The sequence below is a fragment of the Camellia sinensis genome, chromosome 7, assembly GCF_055761805.1.
Source record: "Camellia sinensis isolate YWXY chromosome 7, ASM5576180v1, whole genome shotgun sequence".
Classification (NCBI taxonomy): Eukaryota; Viridiplantae; Streptophyta; class Magnoliopsida; order Ericales; family Theaceae; genus Camellia; species Camellia sinensis.
In genome coordinates, this window is record NC_138967.1 from 164,216,400 (window position 1) to 164,230,092 (window position 13,693).

The 13,693-nt window shown below is 39.0% G+C and overlaps 1 protein-coding gene, 1 long non-coding RNA gene and 1 pseudogene across 4 annotated transcripts in view; 1 reads left to right on the plus strand and 2 right to left on the minus strand.

Moving 5' to 3' along the window:
- Positions 1 to 13,693, minus strand: part of GSL04 (glucan synthase-like 4) — a 49,160-nt gene that overhangs the window by 3,586 nt on the left and 31,881 nt on the right. For both annotated transcript variants that reach the window (XM_028256995.2, XM_028256994.2), the window contains exons 34-38: positions 13,366 to 13,485; positions 13,175 to 13,287; positions 1,710 to 1,793; positions 1,294 to 1,406; positions 943 to 1,172 (exon numbers count right to left, since the gene is read on the minus strand). In XM_028256995.2, the coding sequence (XP_028112796.2) occupies positions 943 to 1,172; positions 1,294 to 1,406; positions 1,710 to 1,793; positions 13,175 to 13,287; positions 13,366 to 13,485 (660 nt within the window). The remainder of the gene's footprint in view (positions 1 to 942; positions 1,173 to 1,293; positions 1,407 to 1,709; positions 1,794 to 13,174; positions 13,288 to 13,365; positions 13,486 to 13,693) is intronic.
- LOC145795422 (uncharacterized) lies at positions 6,972 to 7,608 on the minus strand. The gene is made up of 2 exons (XR_014336355.1): positions 7,523 to 7,608; positions 6,972 to 7,065 (listed from the first exon to the last, which is right to left on the minus strand). It is a non-coding gene; the product is annotated as an uncharacterized LOC145795422 (long non-coding RNA).
- LOC145795421 (protein KINESIN LIGHT CHAIN-RELATED 1 pseudogene) lies at positions 10,741 to 12,361 on the plus strand (annotated as a pseudogene). The gene has a single exon (XR_014336354.1). The product of XR_014336354.1 is annotated as a protein KINESIN LIGHT CHAIN-RELATED 1 pseudogene (transcript).

A 13,693-nucleotide genomic window follows, 5' to 3' on the forward strand; every position in this document is an offset into this window, starting at 1 on the left:
GTTGAATATCTTCACACCAGCTTGAGGGGGAGTGTTGAATATAGAAATTAGAATACATAGAATCTTTTTATTTTTAGTATTATGTATATAATTTGTGATTGTGTCAATCGCTGAATTTAGTATTGTTTTCTTATTTATATCGTTTTCTAAATTGTATCATGAATTTATTATATTTACATGGTCTCTACCTCATTCATGGGTAAGTCAAATAATTATTTTCGTTCTTTTAATTACACCAAGACATCCTCAACTAGCTAGTATCACTTAACCCCTTTATCTATGACCCTATAGCTTTTGATCCCCTTAACTACAATAGAAAAAAAAAAAATCCATACAAATGCCCCCTTGTGGGTGGATTAAGAGTGAAGCCTTTTTATAGATGAGGGAATCAAAATATATGAGTTCATAGATAAGGGAGATAAAGTGATATTCGACAATAGTTGAGAGTGTCTTGGTGTAAATCATCAAAACCATCTTTAAAGATAAACGAGTTGCACTTCTTTGGTTTGCTTTTTTGGGTTAAATAAAACAGCATATACGCCTGATATTTTGTAAAAATGATATGGTTTTCTGGCATGGTTTTTGGTAATTGATTGGAAACTAAAGTCACATTTTTTGCACACAACTGAACAGAACATTTTTTAAATATACTTAAAGCGGTTTTTGCATTTTGAGAATTGCAATGGATAATTTCTCCTGGTTTGCAGATGTTACTTCTGCCTATCAAGTGCTTTTCCTGGCATGTTTCACTTGATTAATAATTTCTTCTAGTCCTGGATATAAACAGTATTTAAGGCAGTGCTTGTGTCTTCCCAATTTACAATTGTGTTTTTGAAAAAGTTAATTATTATGATTAACCAGTTCTTTGTTTTGTACATAACTAGATATTTTTATATTCATAGAGTAACGAAGCAAAATCATTTCCAGGGTTCAAAAGATTACCAGGCTATTAAAATAAAACCCAATGGTTGTGAAGTAACAAGAAAGCATCCGGAAGAAATCAAACCGACGTCCAAGGCGGTATATATCACGGCTTAGAGTTTGTTCACTGTTTCCATTTGCCACTTTGGCTTCAAACTTTGAGATCTGGTTAAGGCCTACATCGCGACCTTTGCCAACTTGCATATACTCATGATACGTGACATATCCTCTTCGTAAAGTAGAATTAAATCCTGTGATTTATCAGATTATCTATAATTGGACACTGAACCAAGATCTCAATAAAATTATACTTCATTAAAAAAAAAAAATACATGTTTTCAAACAACAAATTGAAAAATAATTAATTCCTACCCGCAAAAACATCCTCACTCAAGTTAATTGTTTTAGATGCTTTGCTTATGCCGCCTCTTGTTAAGTGAAACACCCTATCAAATAAATCTGGATGCCCATAATGGAATCGGACCCTGCATGATAACATATGATGGAAGAAAATGATAGAATGACTAAGCATTTACACATTGGTGAAGATCAGTTGAATGTCAAAAAATAACAATACAAGTCTTCAACATTGCAAGTGAAGTGAAAGGATTACGCACTTCAAAACATATAACCAATTAGAATTTTATTAACTAAGATGTAAATTGTGAATAATTCATTCTGTTAGTTGAATGCGAAGCAAAAATTTCCACACCATTACAATCTCACTTTTTGGAATTTCCAACGAAGTTGTTATTAACATGAGCCATCAAAAACAAGCCATCTGTTACCTGAGAGGATTCGCTAGAAGCCTTTGACCAATGGTGACAAAACTGGTCTCCTGATAAGACATGAACCATGCTAATGAAGAAACACTGCAATTATGAGACAAAGTAAGATTCTTAGTACTTGAGTTCTAAAGTCAACAAATACACTATCTCATTAAACGACAGTTTTTATTCATTGCATTCATTAGCATAACCTCCATAACTTCTCATTTGATGAAACATTTTTTGTTGTTTCTGTTAGAATTTACCATCACCTACCACCACTACCACCTCACCTACTCCACTAAACCTAACCCACTACACCACTACCACCTCATCTACTCCACTAAACCTAACCCACTACACCTACATCTATATAAGGAACCATTTGTAATAGACAGAAAATCAATCAATACATGAATCAATAATACAATCATTTCTCTTTATACATTAAATCTCTACATGGTATCAGAGCAAGGTTAAAAACCTAGTATTTTCGTTCCACCGGCGGACGGCAATCTCGCCTTGGCCGCCCGCCGGACAAACCCAAATTTCCTTAATTTTCTTCAATAGCATTGACATCTTCTCCATGCCCTCCCCTGGATCTCCTTTCTCGTCTTCCCTACACTGATATTTCCTTCAACGCAGAAAGTGAGTCTTTTCTTATGGGTGCTCTGCATGTCAGAGTTGGAACTTTCCTCCTTTAACTCTTCATCAAAGCAGTGTTGTTGCTGCTTCTGGGAACCGTCATTGCAGCTGCATTTGCTGATCCATTGGTAGACGCTGTTGATAATTTCTCCGATGCGACAAGCATTCCATCTTTCTTCATCTCATTTATTGCGCTGCCTTTGGCTACCACCTCCAGTAAGTCAGTAACAGCAATTATCTTTTCTAGCAGAAAAAGGCAGAGATCTGCCTCGTTGACTTTCTCTGAGTTATATGGGGCTGCAACCATGAACAATCTCCTTTGCTTATCTGTCTTCTTAGCGCTGGTTTACATCAGGGGATTGACATGGGACTTCTCAGCTGAAGTACTGGTTATCCTTATAGTTTGCATCGTGATGGGTGTGTTTGGCAGCTTCTGCATCCCTTCCAAGCATTTCACAATCCAAACCAACAAAGCCCCAAGACAGAACGACAGACACAGAGGAGAGAGAGAGAGAGAGAGACAAGGACAAGGGTTTTGTTTTGGGCCAGCCGATACTGGTAATGGCTCTCTCTCTATAATTGATACCACAACACAGATCTCTCTTTCTCTCTACTCAAGGACAAAACCCATTCTTCCTTTTTTTATTTTTATTTTTATTTAATGCATTCTCAGCCGACATACACCTGCATAAAGAGCCCCTTTTCTTTTTTTTTTTTTTTTTTTTTTATTTAATCAACCCCACTCCACTTTCTCTTATTTTAATCTATCTCTATATCTATATATCTATGTTTCTTTTCATCTATTGCACAGACCATTCTTATTAGTATTATTATTATTATTATTATTATTATTTTTATTTTTTTGTTTCTTTTTTAATTTTTGCACACAAAAAAAAAAAAAAAAAAAAAAAAAAAACAACCAGGCAGACGACGAACTTGCACACCACACTCCTTTTATTCATGTCGGGGCTCCCCCGTTCACCATTTTACATCAAAAAAAAAAAAAAAAAAAAAACACACAAACAAGACCACCACACCCACAGTGGGATTTTTCTTCTCTACTCTGCCGCCGGTCTTTTCTTTTTGCCTCCGTCCTGGGCGGCCCTTGACGGTGCGGCCTCCGTGTTTCTCACTCCACTGGGCATGATCACTACTCCCTGCTCCTCCACTGCAGCATATGGCGGACCTCCAAAACGGAACATCACGGTGGCCTTCCGCTTCAGCTCCTTGTTTTCTGCCCTTAGCACGCTTATCTCTGCTCGCGCATCCTTATACATGCGTTGGAGCAGAGCCAGCTGGGAGTTTAATTGCTGCACCTCATTTGTCCTACTCTGCAGCCGGTGCGACAGGTTTGTGACCGCCGTCATGGACTCCACACATGCCTTCAAAGTATACTGATTAGCCTCCACATCCGTTTGCACTGCCATTTTTTACTCCACCGACTGCATCGGAAAGTTCAACGGAGCAAACCCAGTGGTGTTTGGTTGAGGTTCATGGGCCACCGCACCAGTTCTCTCTCCTGTGGACTCGTTCAGGTCGGGAAAGAGAGTGAGCAGCCCACGGGAAGACGAAGCCATTTTCTGGGCACCAGAGTGTTACAAAGTACCTCTCTCAGAAATCTCTCTCAAAAAAAAAAAAAAAAGTGTTACAGAGTTCTCTCTCAGAAAACAGAGTGTTACAACGTATCTCTCTCAGAAATCTCTCTCAGAAAACAGAGTGTTACAGAGTTTTTTGTCTCCGCCTCTGCCTCGGCCTCAGCCTTCGTCTTGGTTAAATAGCCGAGGCAGCCACGCGCATCGCACGCCTCTTGACGCCAGACAAACTGGCACGCCTTTTCATGGCACATCTTTTGATAAAGTGGGCACACCTTTTGAGGGTGCGACTTTTTAGGGGTCCGACAAGACTCTGTAAACTGTCCCGACATTGATTCCGGTTAGCTCTTCCATGGGTCCGACAAGACTCTGTAAACTGTCCCGACATTGATTCCGGTTAGTTTCTACATGGGTCCGACAAGACTCTGTAAACTGTCCCGATATTTGATTCCGGTTAGCTTTTCCAAGGGTCCGACAAGACTCTGTAAACTGTCCCGACATTGATTCCGGTTAGTTTCTACAAGGGTCCAGCAAGACTCCGTAAACTGTCACAACAACTGTCACACCATTGTCTGCTACAACGGTCCGACATGACCCCATAAACTGTCTTCTACAACGGTCCGACATGACCCCATAAACTGTCTTCTACAACGGTCCGACATGACCCTATAAACTGTCTTCTACATCGGTCTGACACCGCCATCCAGTGTCCTCTACACCGTTATGACACCACCATACAGTGTCCTCTACAACGTTATGACACCCCCATACAGTGTCCTCTACAACGTTATGACACCACCATCCAGTGTCTTCACCAATGGTCTGACACGACCATACAGTGTCACCTATCCTTTTTTTATTTTTATGTATTTTCTTGTTTTGTTCCTCTCTTCAAACTCAAGTTGGTTAGTTTCTATCCTCCTTGAGTTTGCGGGGGCTGTTAGAATTTACCATCACCTACCACCACTACCACCTCACCTACTCCACTAAACCTAACCCACTACACCACTACCACCTCATCTACTCCACTAAACCTAACCCACTACACCTACATCTATATAAGGAACCATTTGTAATAGACAGAAAATCAATCAATACATGAATCAATAATACAATCATTTCTCTTTATACATTAAATCTCTACAGTTTCCTGCTTGTTTCTTTACACAATTTTTTCAATCTTTGTATGTTCTCAAGCCTGGTATTTAAGTAGCAAATAGTAGATCAATGGGGTGGACCATGTCATAAACAATTAAAAAAATCACAATGTTTACAAAAAAATTGAAATTAAAAGTTAATGTGACAAATTTGCACCCTTTTAGTAGGCACTTAATGTGACAAATTCAAAACTCAATCTTCAGATCTTACTTTATGTGAAATGTCCCCGGGTCCAAATCTTGTCAACATATTAGTTGGTTGTTTCTAGAAGAATAAAGAGACATAAGTAAAAGGATCATGAAACCCAAAAAGGCGAACTTAATGTTCAAACCCCACATAAATTATCTTATGCATGTATGGAACCTGGATTACATGACAAGAGAACCAAAACCAAACCAAACCAAACCAAACCAAGCCTTAAGTCCCATCAAATGGAATTGGCTACATGAATCCTTCTTCTCCACACGGCTCTATCAAAGGCTATTTCATTAATCAAATTAAATAGATCCATATCTCTATTTACAATGCTAACCAATGTTAATCTAGGCATACCTCGTCCCCTAACACTTCCATCCACTGTTATAGTATCGCATCTCTTCACTACTGCTTCTGTTGGTCTTCGTTGAATATGACCAAACCATCTCAATCGATTCTCTCTCAACTTATCTTCTGTCGGTGCTACTCCTATCCATTACCGAATACACTCATTCCTAATTTTGTCTTGTCTGGTCTTGCCACACATCCACCTTAGCATTCTCATCTCAGTCATACTCATCTTATCTTCATGTTGTTTCTTAGTTATCCAACACTCCGTCCCATACAACATCGCTGGTCTAGTAGTCGTTCTATAGAACTTACCTTTAAGTCTAGTGGGTATTCGTTTATCGCACAGTACCCCAGACATACTTCTCCACTTACACCATCCCGCCTTAATCCTATAGGCTACATCCGCATCAATCTCCCCCGCTGTTGTGATAATCGACCCTAAATAACGAAAATGTTCACTCTTAGACAATTCTTGGTTCTCAATCTTTACTTCTTCTCTGCTTTCATTGTTACTGTTACTAAATTTACACTCCATGTACTCTGTCTTAATTCTACTTATTCGGAATCTTTTAGATTCAAGAGTTTTTCTTCAAATTTCTAACTTTGTATTAACTCCTTCTATAATCTCATCTACTAGCACTATATCGTTTGCAAAAAGCATACACCATGGCACGTCATCCTGGATATATCTCGTCAACTCATCCATAACTAAAGTAAAAAAATAAGGACTTAAGGTAAATCTTGGTTTAACCCTACAGTGATAAGAAATTCATTTGTCTCTCCAGCAGGTGATCTAATAATGGTCACCACCCCCTTATACATGCCCCTAATCACATCAATGTAACCTTTTGTCACCCATTTCTTTGCTAACACCCACCATATTATATTCCGAGGCACTTTATTATATGCTTTCTCAAGGTCAATAAACACTATATGAATGTCTCTTTTCTTTTCTCTATACTTTTCTATTACTCTCCTTCTTAGTTGCAGGAATCGTGCAACCAGGTGACGAATCTTCGTAAGAAACGCGATTCCGCATTTCATAGAAAGAAACGTGTAAGAATCGCGTTTCTGTAGAGAGAGAAACGCGATCCTGTCCAAGATGGGATCGTTGGTGGCTATGAACAAAAACCCTAGCTTATTGGTCAACAAAGAGAGAGAGAAGAAAGAAGGTGAAGAAGAACCTGAAGGTCGTCTCTGGGTATGTCTTCCTTTGCTTCGTTTTTCTTCTTCTTTCATCACTTCGAAGGTCGTCTCTCTATATGTGTGTTTTTCATCTCTGTCGCAATTCGTCTCTCTCTCTCTCTAGCAGATCGTCTTTCTCTCTCTCTTTCTCTCTCTCGCAGATCGTCTCCTTGCTGATCGTCATCGTCTCCTTTGCCTTCGTCTTTGCGTTCTGCCTTCATCTCACTCGCACTCTCTTTCTCTCTGGCCTTCTGTCATGATATACATCTAATATAAGTAATATATATATATATATATAAAAGATGAATCATATATAATCTTTATATAAATACATATTCTTAAAAAATAAAAATAAAAACATCAACACATTATTATTTAATATATATATCATATATATACATATAAATATATAATAAAAAAACATTAATAAAAAAAATAAAAATATTAATATATATAATCTTTATAAAATATATACATAAAAAAAAACATTAACACATATAAATAAAATATACATATATATGAGTATATATTATACATATTAATAAAAAAACACAAACACATATATGTAAAATAAAATAAAGAAAATTAACAATAACACATTATTTAAAAAATATAATAAATAAATAAAATAATTAATGTGTATTAAAATAAAAATATTTATAAAAAAACTTCTAATGTGTATTAAATATATATATATATATATATTACCGCTCTCTGAGACGCTCCTAACCTAAGAAACTTCTATCAGCTCACGCTTCCTCGCTCCCACTCCCGCCCCCGCCCCTGCTCCCGCTTTGTGCAACTAACCTCTCCTCAAAAAATAGATTGCTTTCATTGTTGACCTGCTAGCAAGGTTTTAAAAAGCGGCCGCAACCGTTACGTAACGCCGTTACGTAACGGTTTTGGCAGTTACCGCCACCCGGTACGGCTGCTTTTGCAGTGTGATTGAGATTCACAGGTGTGGCAGCTGTAACGGCTGCCGTAGCGGTCGTAATGGTGCCGTAACAGCCTGTTACGCACCATTACATAACGGTTCCAAACTGTTTCTTTTGAAAAAACACAAAAAAAAAAAGTTGAAAATGGGGGAAGTGGGATAGAGAGAAGAGGGAAAATAAAGAAAGAAAATGGAAGAGCAAGAGATAGAGAGAGAGAAGAGAGAAGATGAAGAATATGTTATTGATTTGTTGAAACTGTATGACCTATGCTATGCTATTCAGCTGCTATCACTAAACCATTTTGTTTGTGTGTGTCTATCTATATATTGTTTGAAAATAATAATAATAATAATAATAATAATAATAATAATAATAATAATAATAATAATAATAAGTGTGGTCATTATCTATTTGGCTTGGTTAAAATATGTATATATTTAGGCTCTTATTTATTCTCATACTTTTGTCATTGTTTATATATTATAGTTAGGGATTGAATTTTTGTATAATATAAAGTCATTAATTATTAAAATAAAATGTAAAAAACTCAGTTTATAGTGATTTAAAAATATGAAATATATTGGATCATACTAAAAAATTTACAAAAATTGATCAATATTTATTTTTAATCCAATAAATATGATCATGTTCAAATTGTGCGAAAAATAAAAAAATTCACGGTTCCGGTTACCGCAACCGTTACACTACGGCCTTTACACCCCACAACCGTGTCACCGCTACCATTACTACGACCGCAACCGCTTTTCTGAACCTTGCCTGCCAAGCATAAACCCAAATTGATTCTCTGACACTTCTGTTATATCTCGCAATCGGCGTTCTATCACCCTCTTCCACACTTTCATTATATGACATATTAGCTTGATTCCTCTATAAGTGTTGCAATTCTGGACATCTCCTTTATTCTTATAGATTGACACTAAAATACTCTGCCTCTACTCATTTGGCATGTTCCTAGTCAACAAAACTTTGCCAAACAACCTAGTCAATCAAGTAACCCCATTTTTACCCAAATACTTCCAAGCTTCAATAGGGATATCATCTGGTCCTAAAGCTTTATTTGATTTCATCTTCTTAAGTGCAATCTCCACTTTAAAATTCCTAATCTTGCAATAGAACCTATAGTCTTGGTGTATCATATTACTGGCTATTTCTTCTCTTATTGCCGTACCTCCATGTAGAAATGTATAAAGAGAAATAATTGTATTATTGATAGATTGATATATTGAATGTTACAATGATTCCTATATATAGAAGAGTAGGTGGTAGTAGGTGGTAGGTGGAGTAGGTGAAGTGGAGGTGGTAGTGGTGTAGTGGGTTAGGTTTAGTGGAGTAGGTGAGGTGGTAGTGGTGTAGTGGGTTAGGTTTAGTGGAGTAGGTTTAAGTGGGTGAACTAGGTGATAGGTTTTAACAGCCCCCCGCAAACTCAAGGGGGATAGGAACTAGCCAACTTGAGTTTGGAGAGAGTAACAAAACAAGAAAAATAAAATAAAATAAAATAAAAATGGATAGGAGACACTGTATGGTCGTGTCAGACTGTTGTAGAAGACTGTATGGTTATGGCAGACCGATGTAGAAGACAGTTTATGGGGTCATGTCGGACCGTTGTAGCAGACAATGTTGTGACAGTTGTTGTGACAGTTTACGGAGTCTTGCTGGACCCTTGTAGAAACTAACCGGAATCAATGTCGGGACAGTTTACAGAGTCTTGTCGGACCCATAAAGGAGCTAACCGGAATCAATGTCGGGACAGTTTACAGAGTCTTGTCGGACCCATAAAGGAGCTAACCGGAATCAAAGTCGAGACAGTTTACAGAGTCTTGTCGGACCCATGAAGGAGCTAACCGGAATTAATGTCGGGACAGTTTACAGAGTCTTGTCGGACCCATAAAGGAGCTAACCGGAATCAATGTCGGGACAGTTTACAGAGTCTTGTCGGACCCTTAAAAAGTCGCACTCTCAAAAGGTGTGCCCAATCTTTCAAAAGGCGTGCCATCAAAAGGCGTGCCCAATCCATAAAAAGGCGTGCCATCAAAAGACGTGCCATCAAAAGGCGCGCCCAAGTTGTCGTCTAGCGCCGAGCAGCGCATGATGCGCGTGTCTGCCTCTTCATCATGGTCTTTATAAACCGAAGCGGAGGCTGAGGCTTGGAAGCATAACAAACCAGTGGAAAACCTCTTCGTTCTCTGAGAGCTTGTCGCTAAGAGCTGCAAATCTTGAAACACTCTGTAAACACGCTGTAACCAACCCTTCTCTGAAACACTCAGCAACCCATAACATGGCCTCGTCTTCCCGTTCAGCTACCCAGAATATGGCCTCTTCGTCCCGTGGTCTGCTCACTCTCTTTCCCGACCTCAACGAGTCAACAAGAGAGATAACGGGTGCGGTGGCCAGTGAACCTCAACCAAGCGCTTCTGGTTTTGCTCCGTTGAATTTTCCGATGCGGTCGGTGGAGCAAAAAATGGCGGTGCAAACTGATATTGAGGCAAATCAGTATACTTTGAAGTCATGTGTGGAGACCATGACGGTGGTCACAAACCTGTCGCACCGGCTGCAGAGTAGGACAAATGAGGTGCAGCAGTTAAACGCCCAGCTGGCTCTGCTCCAACGCATGTATAAGGATGCGCGGGCAGAGATAAGTGTGCTAAAGGCGGAAAATAAGGAGCTGAAGCGGAAGGCCACCGTGATGTTCCGATTTGGAGGTCCGCCATATGCTGTAGTGGAGGAGCAGGGTGGAGTGATCGTGCCCAGTGGAGTGGGAAACACGGAGGCAACACCGTCAAGGGCCGCCCAGGACGGAGGCAAGAAGAAGAGACCGGCGGCAGAGTAGAGAAGGGAAAATCCCACTGTGGATGTGGTTGTTTTTGGTTTGTTTGTTTGTTTTTTTTTTTTTTTTTTGGGTGTAAAATGGTGATCAGGGGGAGCAGCCCCGACATGAATAAAATGAGTTTGGTGTGCAGTTCGTCTTCTTCTGTTTTTTTTTTTTTTTTTTTTTTTTTTTTTTTTCAATGAAAAGTAAGTAAAAGATATATACTAATGAAAAGTAATCAAAATATATATATGTGGGTGTGTGGGTCTGGGTGGAAGGGTTGATAAAAAAGGGTCAAAGAGCACATGGATTGTGGATGCTGAGTGTGTGCATAATAATAATAAAATGAATGAGTGGAGAGAGGGTTTTATGTGTAAATAAAAGAAGAGTGGTGGTTGGTCAGAGTGGTGGGTGAGACATGGTGGGAACAAAGAGAATAAAAAAATAGAGGGTGAGGAACAGGATATGAGAGCCAGCAACTTCCCTGAGGAGGGTTCTCACAAAATGGACCCTTTTACTTGTTTTCCCCTTTCTATCAGAAGGGCGTGGAGCCAATTCCTTCTTGGTCACAACATGTCCTTTGTTTAGACCCACAAAGAGGCCAGTGTTAGGTTGCTTTGGAGCCATCACCAATCAGCTCCAACGACGATTTTCTGGGAAAACCCTCAATAGAAACTGAGGAGAGAGAGAGAGAGAGACCGCAAGAAGCCTACCAGAGGTGCAGATCATGCTCTCGCGGCATTTTCAGGGTATATGCAGCTCGGCGACACGCATTCAATGCTTGGGTAGCTGGATCGATCGATTGATTGTTATAAAGAGGGGTTGAAAATTCAGATGGAGGCTTTGGGAGACACAGATCCGAGAGTTGCAGAGACTTGCAGGTATTTGGCTGAGGCCCATGTTCAAGCAATGCAATTTGATGAAGCAGAAAATTTGAGCAAGAAGACTCTTGAAATCCATCGTGTGCACAGTCCACCAGCATCTCTCGAGGAAGTGGCAGACCGCAGGTTGATGGCCCTCATATGTGAGGCTAAAGGAGATTACAAATCAGCTCTTGAACACCTTGTCCTTGCCAGCAGGGCAATGATTGCCAATGGACAAGAAAATGAGGTTGCTTCAATTGATGTCAGCATTGGCAACATCTACATGTCCCTATCTCGCTTTGATGGGGCTGTCTTCTCCTACCCGAAGGCACTCACTGTCTTCAAATCATCAAAGGGTGACAGCCACCCTTCAGTTGCCTCTGTTTTTGTACGTCTTGCTGACCTATACTACAAGACAGGGAAGCTGCGAGAGTCCAGATCCTATTGTGAAAATGCCCTTAGGATATATGCAAAACCTGTGCCTGGAGCCACTGCAGAAGAGATTGCAAGTGGGATGACAGAAATTTCAGCCATTTATGAATCTTTTAATGAACCTGAGGAGGCACTGAAGCTCTTGCAGAAGGTCTTGCGAGTTGATGGAGGTCTCAAATTGGTTGAGGTCCGGCGGGCGGTCAAGGCAAGGTTGCCCGCCCGCCGGAAGGCGAAGAATACCAAGAGATTAACCTATTGCTCTGATACCATGTAGAAATGTATAAAGAGAAATGATTGTATTATTGATAGATTGATATATTGAATGTTACAATGATTCCTATATATAGAAGAGTAGGTGGTAGGTGGAGTAGGTGAAGTGGAGGTGGTAGTGGTGTAGTGGGTTAGGTTTAGTGGAGTAGGTGAGGTGGTAGTGGTGTAGTGGGTTAGGTTTAGTGGAGTAGGTTTAAGTGGGTGAAGTAGGTGATAGGTTTTAACACTTCATGTTTCTCATTTAATAGTTTCTCAAAATAATTCTTCTATCTTTCCTTAATCTCTTCATCCCTCACTAATACCTTAGAATCCTCACTCTTGATGCACTTAACTTGATTAAAATCTCTTATTTTTCTTTCCTGTATGTTAGCAAGTTTGTATATCCTCTTCTATCCCTCCTTACTATCTAGTCTAGTGTATAGGTCATCATCATAAGCTTTTAACTTAGCCTCTCTTACTACTTTCTTGACCTCCTTATTAGCCAATCTATAGCTCTTAAGATTTTCGTCAGTTCTATCCTTTTGCCACTTTTTAAAGCACTCTTTTTTTACCTTAACTACCGCTTGAACTTCTTCCCTCCACCACCAAGTTTCCCTAGAGCTGGATCCCGTTCCTTTCGACTCTCCAAGCACTTCCCTTGAGAATCTCCTCATACAATTGGCCATCGAATTCCACATAGTGTTAGCATCATCTTCCAAGTCCCAAGTATCTTCCTTATCCATTCTAAATTGGATTAGTGCAAAGGTAACCAGCATCAATGTATGTGAAGGTGTGTTATACTATTTGAGAATTCTATTTTCTATTCAAATATAATTTCAATGATTGTTTTGTGCACTTGATGAGTGTTTATTGATTTTGCTATGTTTATGGGATATACTTCATTTTTAAAGCATAAACATCAGTCAAAAAAGAATTCCAAAAGCAGCTAAAATGTGTTGCATGAATTGTTTGAAAACTTCCTCATCAACTCTCTTCAGTTTGCTCATGAAGGTGAATCTTGTATTAATTATAATTTAAGGATCTACCATCTAACCTTCCTGTGAATATGTGTTCTCTCAACCCAAGTATAGTTGGAGGACGTCCTTGGTGCTGTAGAAATTCTTGTAATACATTTCTCATTTTGAAAGCTTCTTCCATGTAATTATCCTGCAAGAACATGTATAATATGGTTATATAAACAAAATGCATAAAAGCCATCTTTTAGGAATTGGAGGCTGAGCTTACTTGGTTCATATCAATTGCTTGGAGAGCTTCACCACGTGTGAAAATTATGGAATGATTTTGATTCTCAGGCTTCCCCTCCCCAATATTTGGTGGACCTGGAAGCTTTATGCGATATATCTCCTATAAAAATTAACAGTTTATCCAAGACAAGTTTATTACAGAATTTCAAACTTCATAAAAAAAATGCTAGGCTTTCTTGATTTCATTGATTAAATAAATAAATAAATATAAACGAGTGAAGTCATATGAACAATACATTCAATTAAGTAGCATTGCAAGGATGCAGATAACCTAGTATAGGTAGTTAAATAGCTTATGATGTAATAAC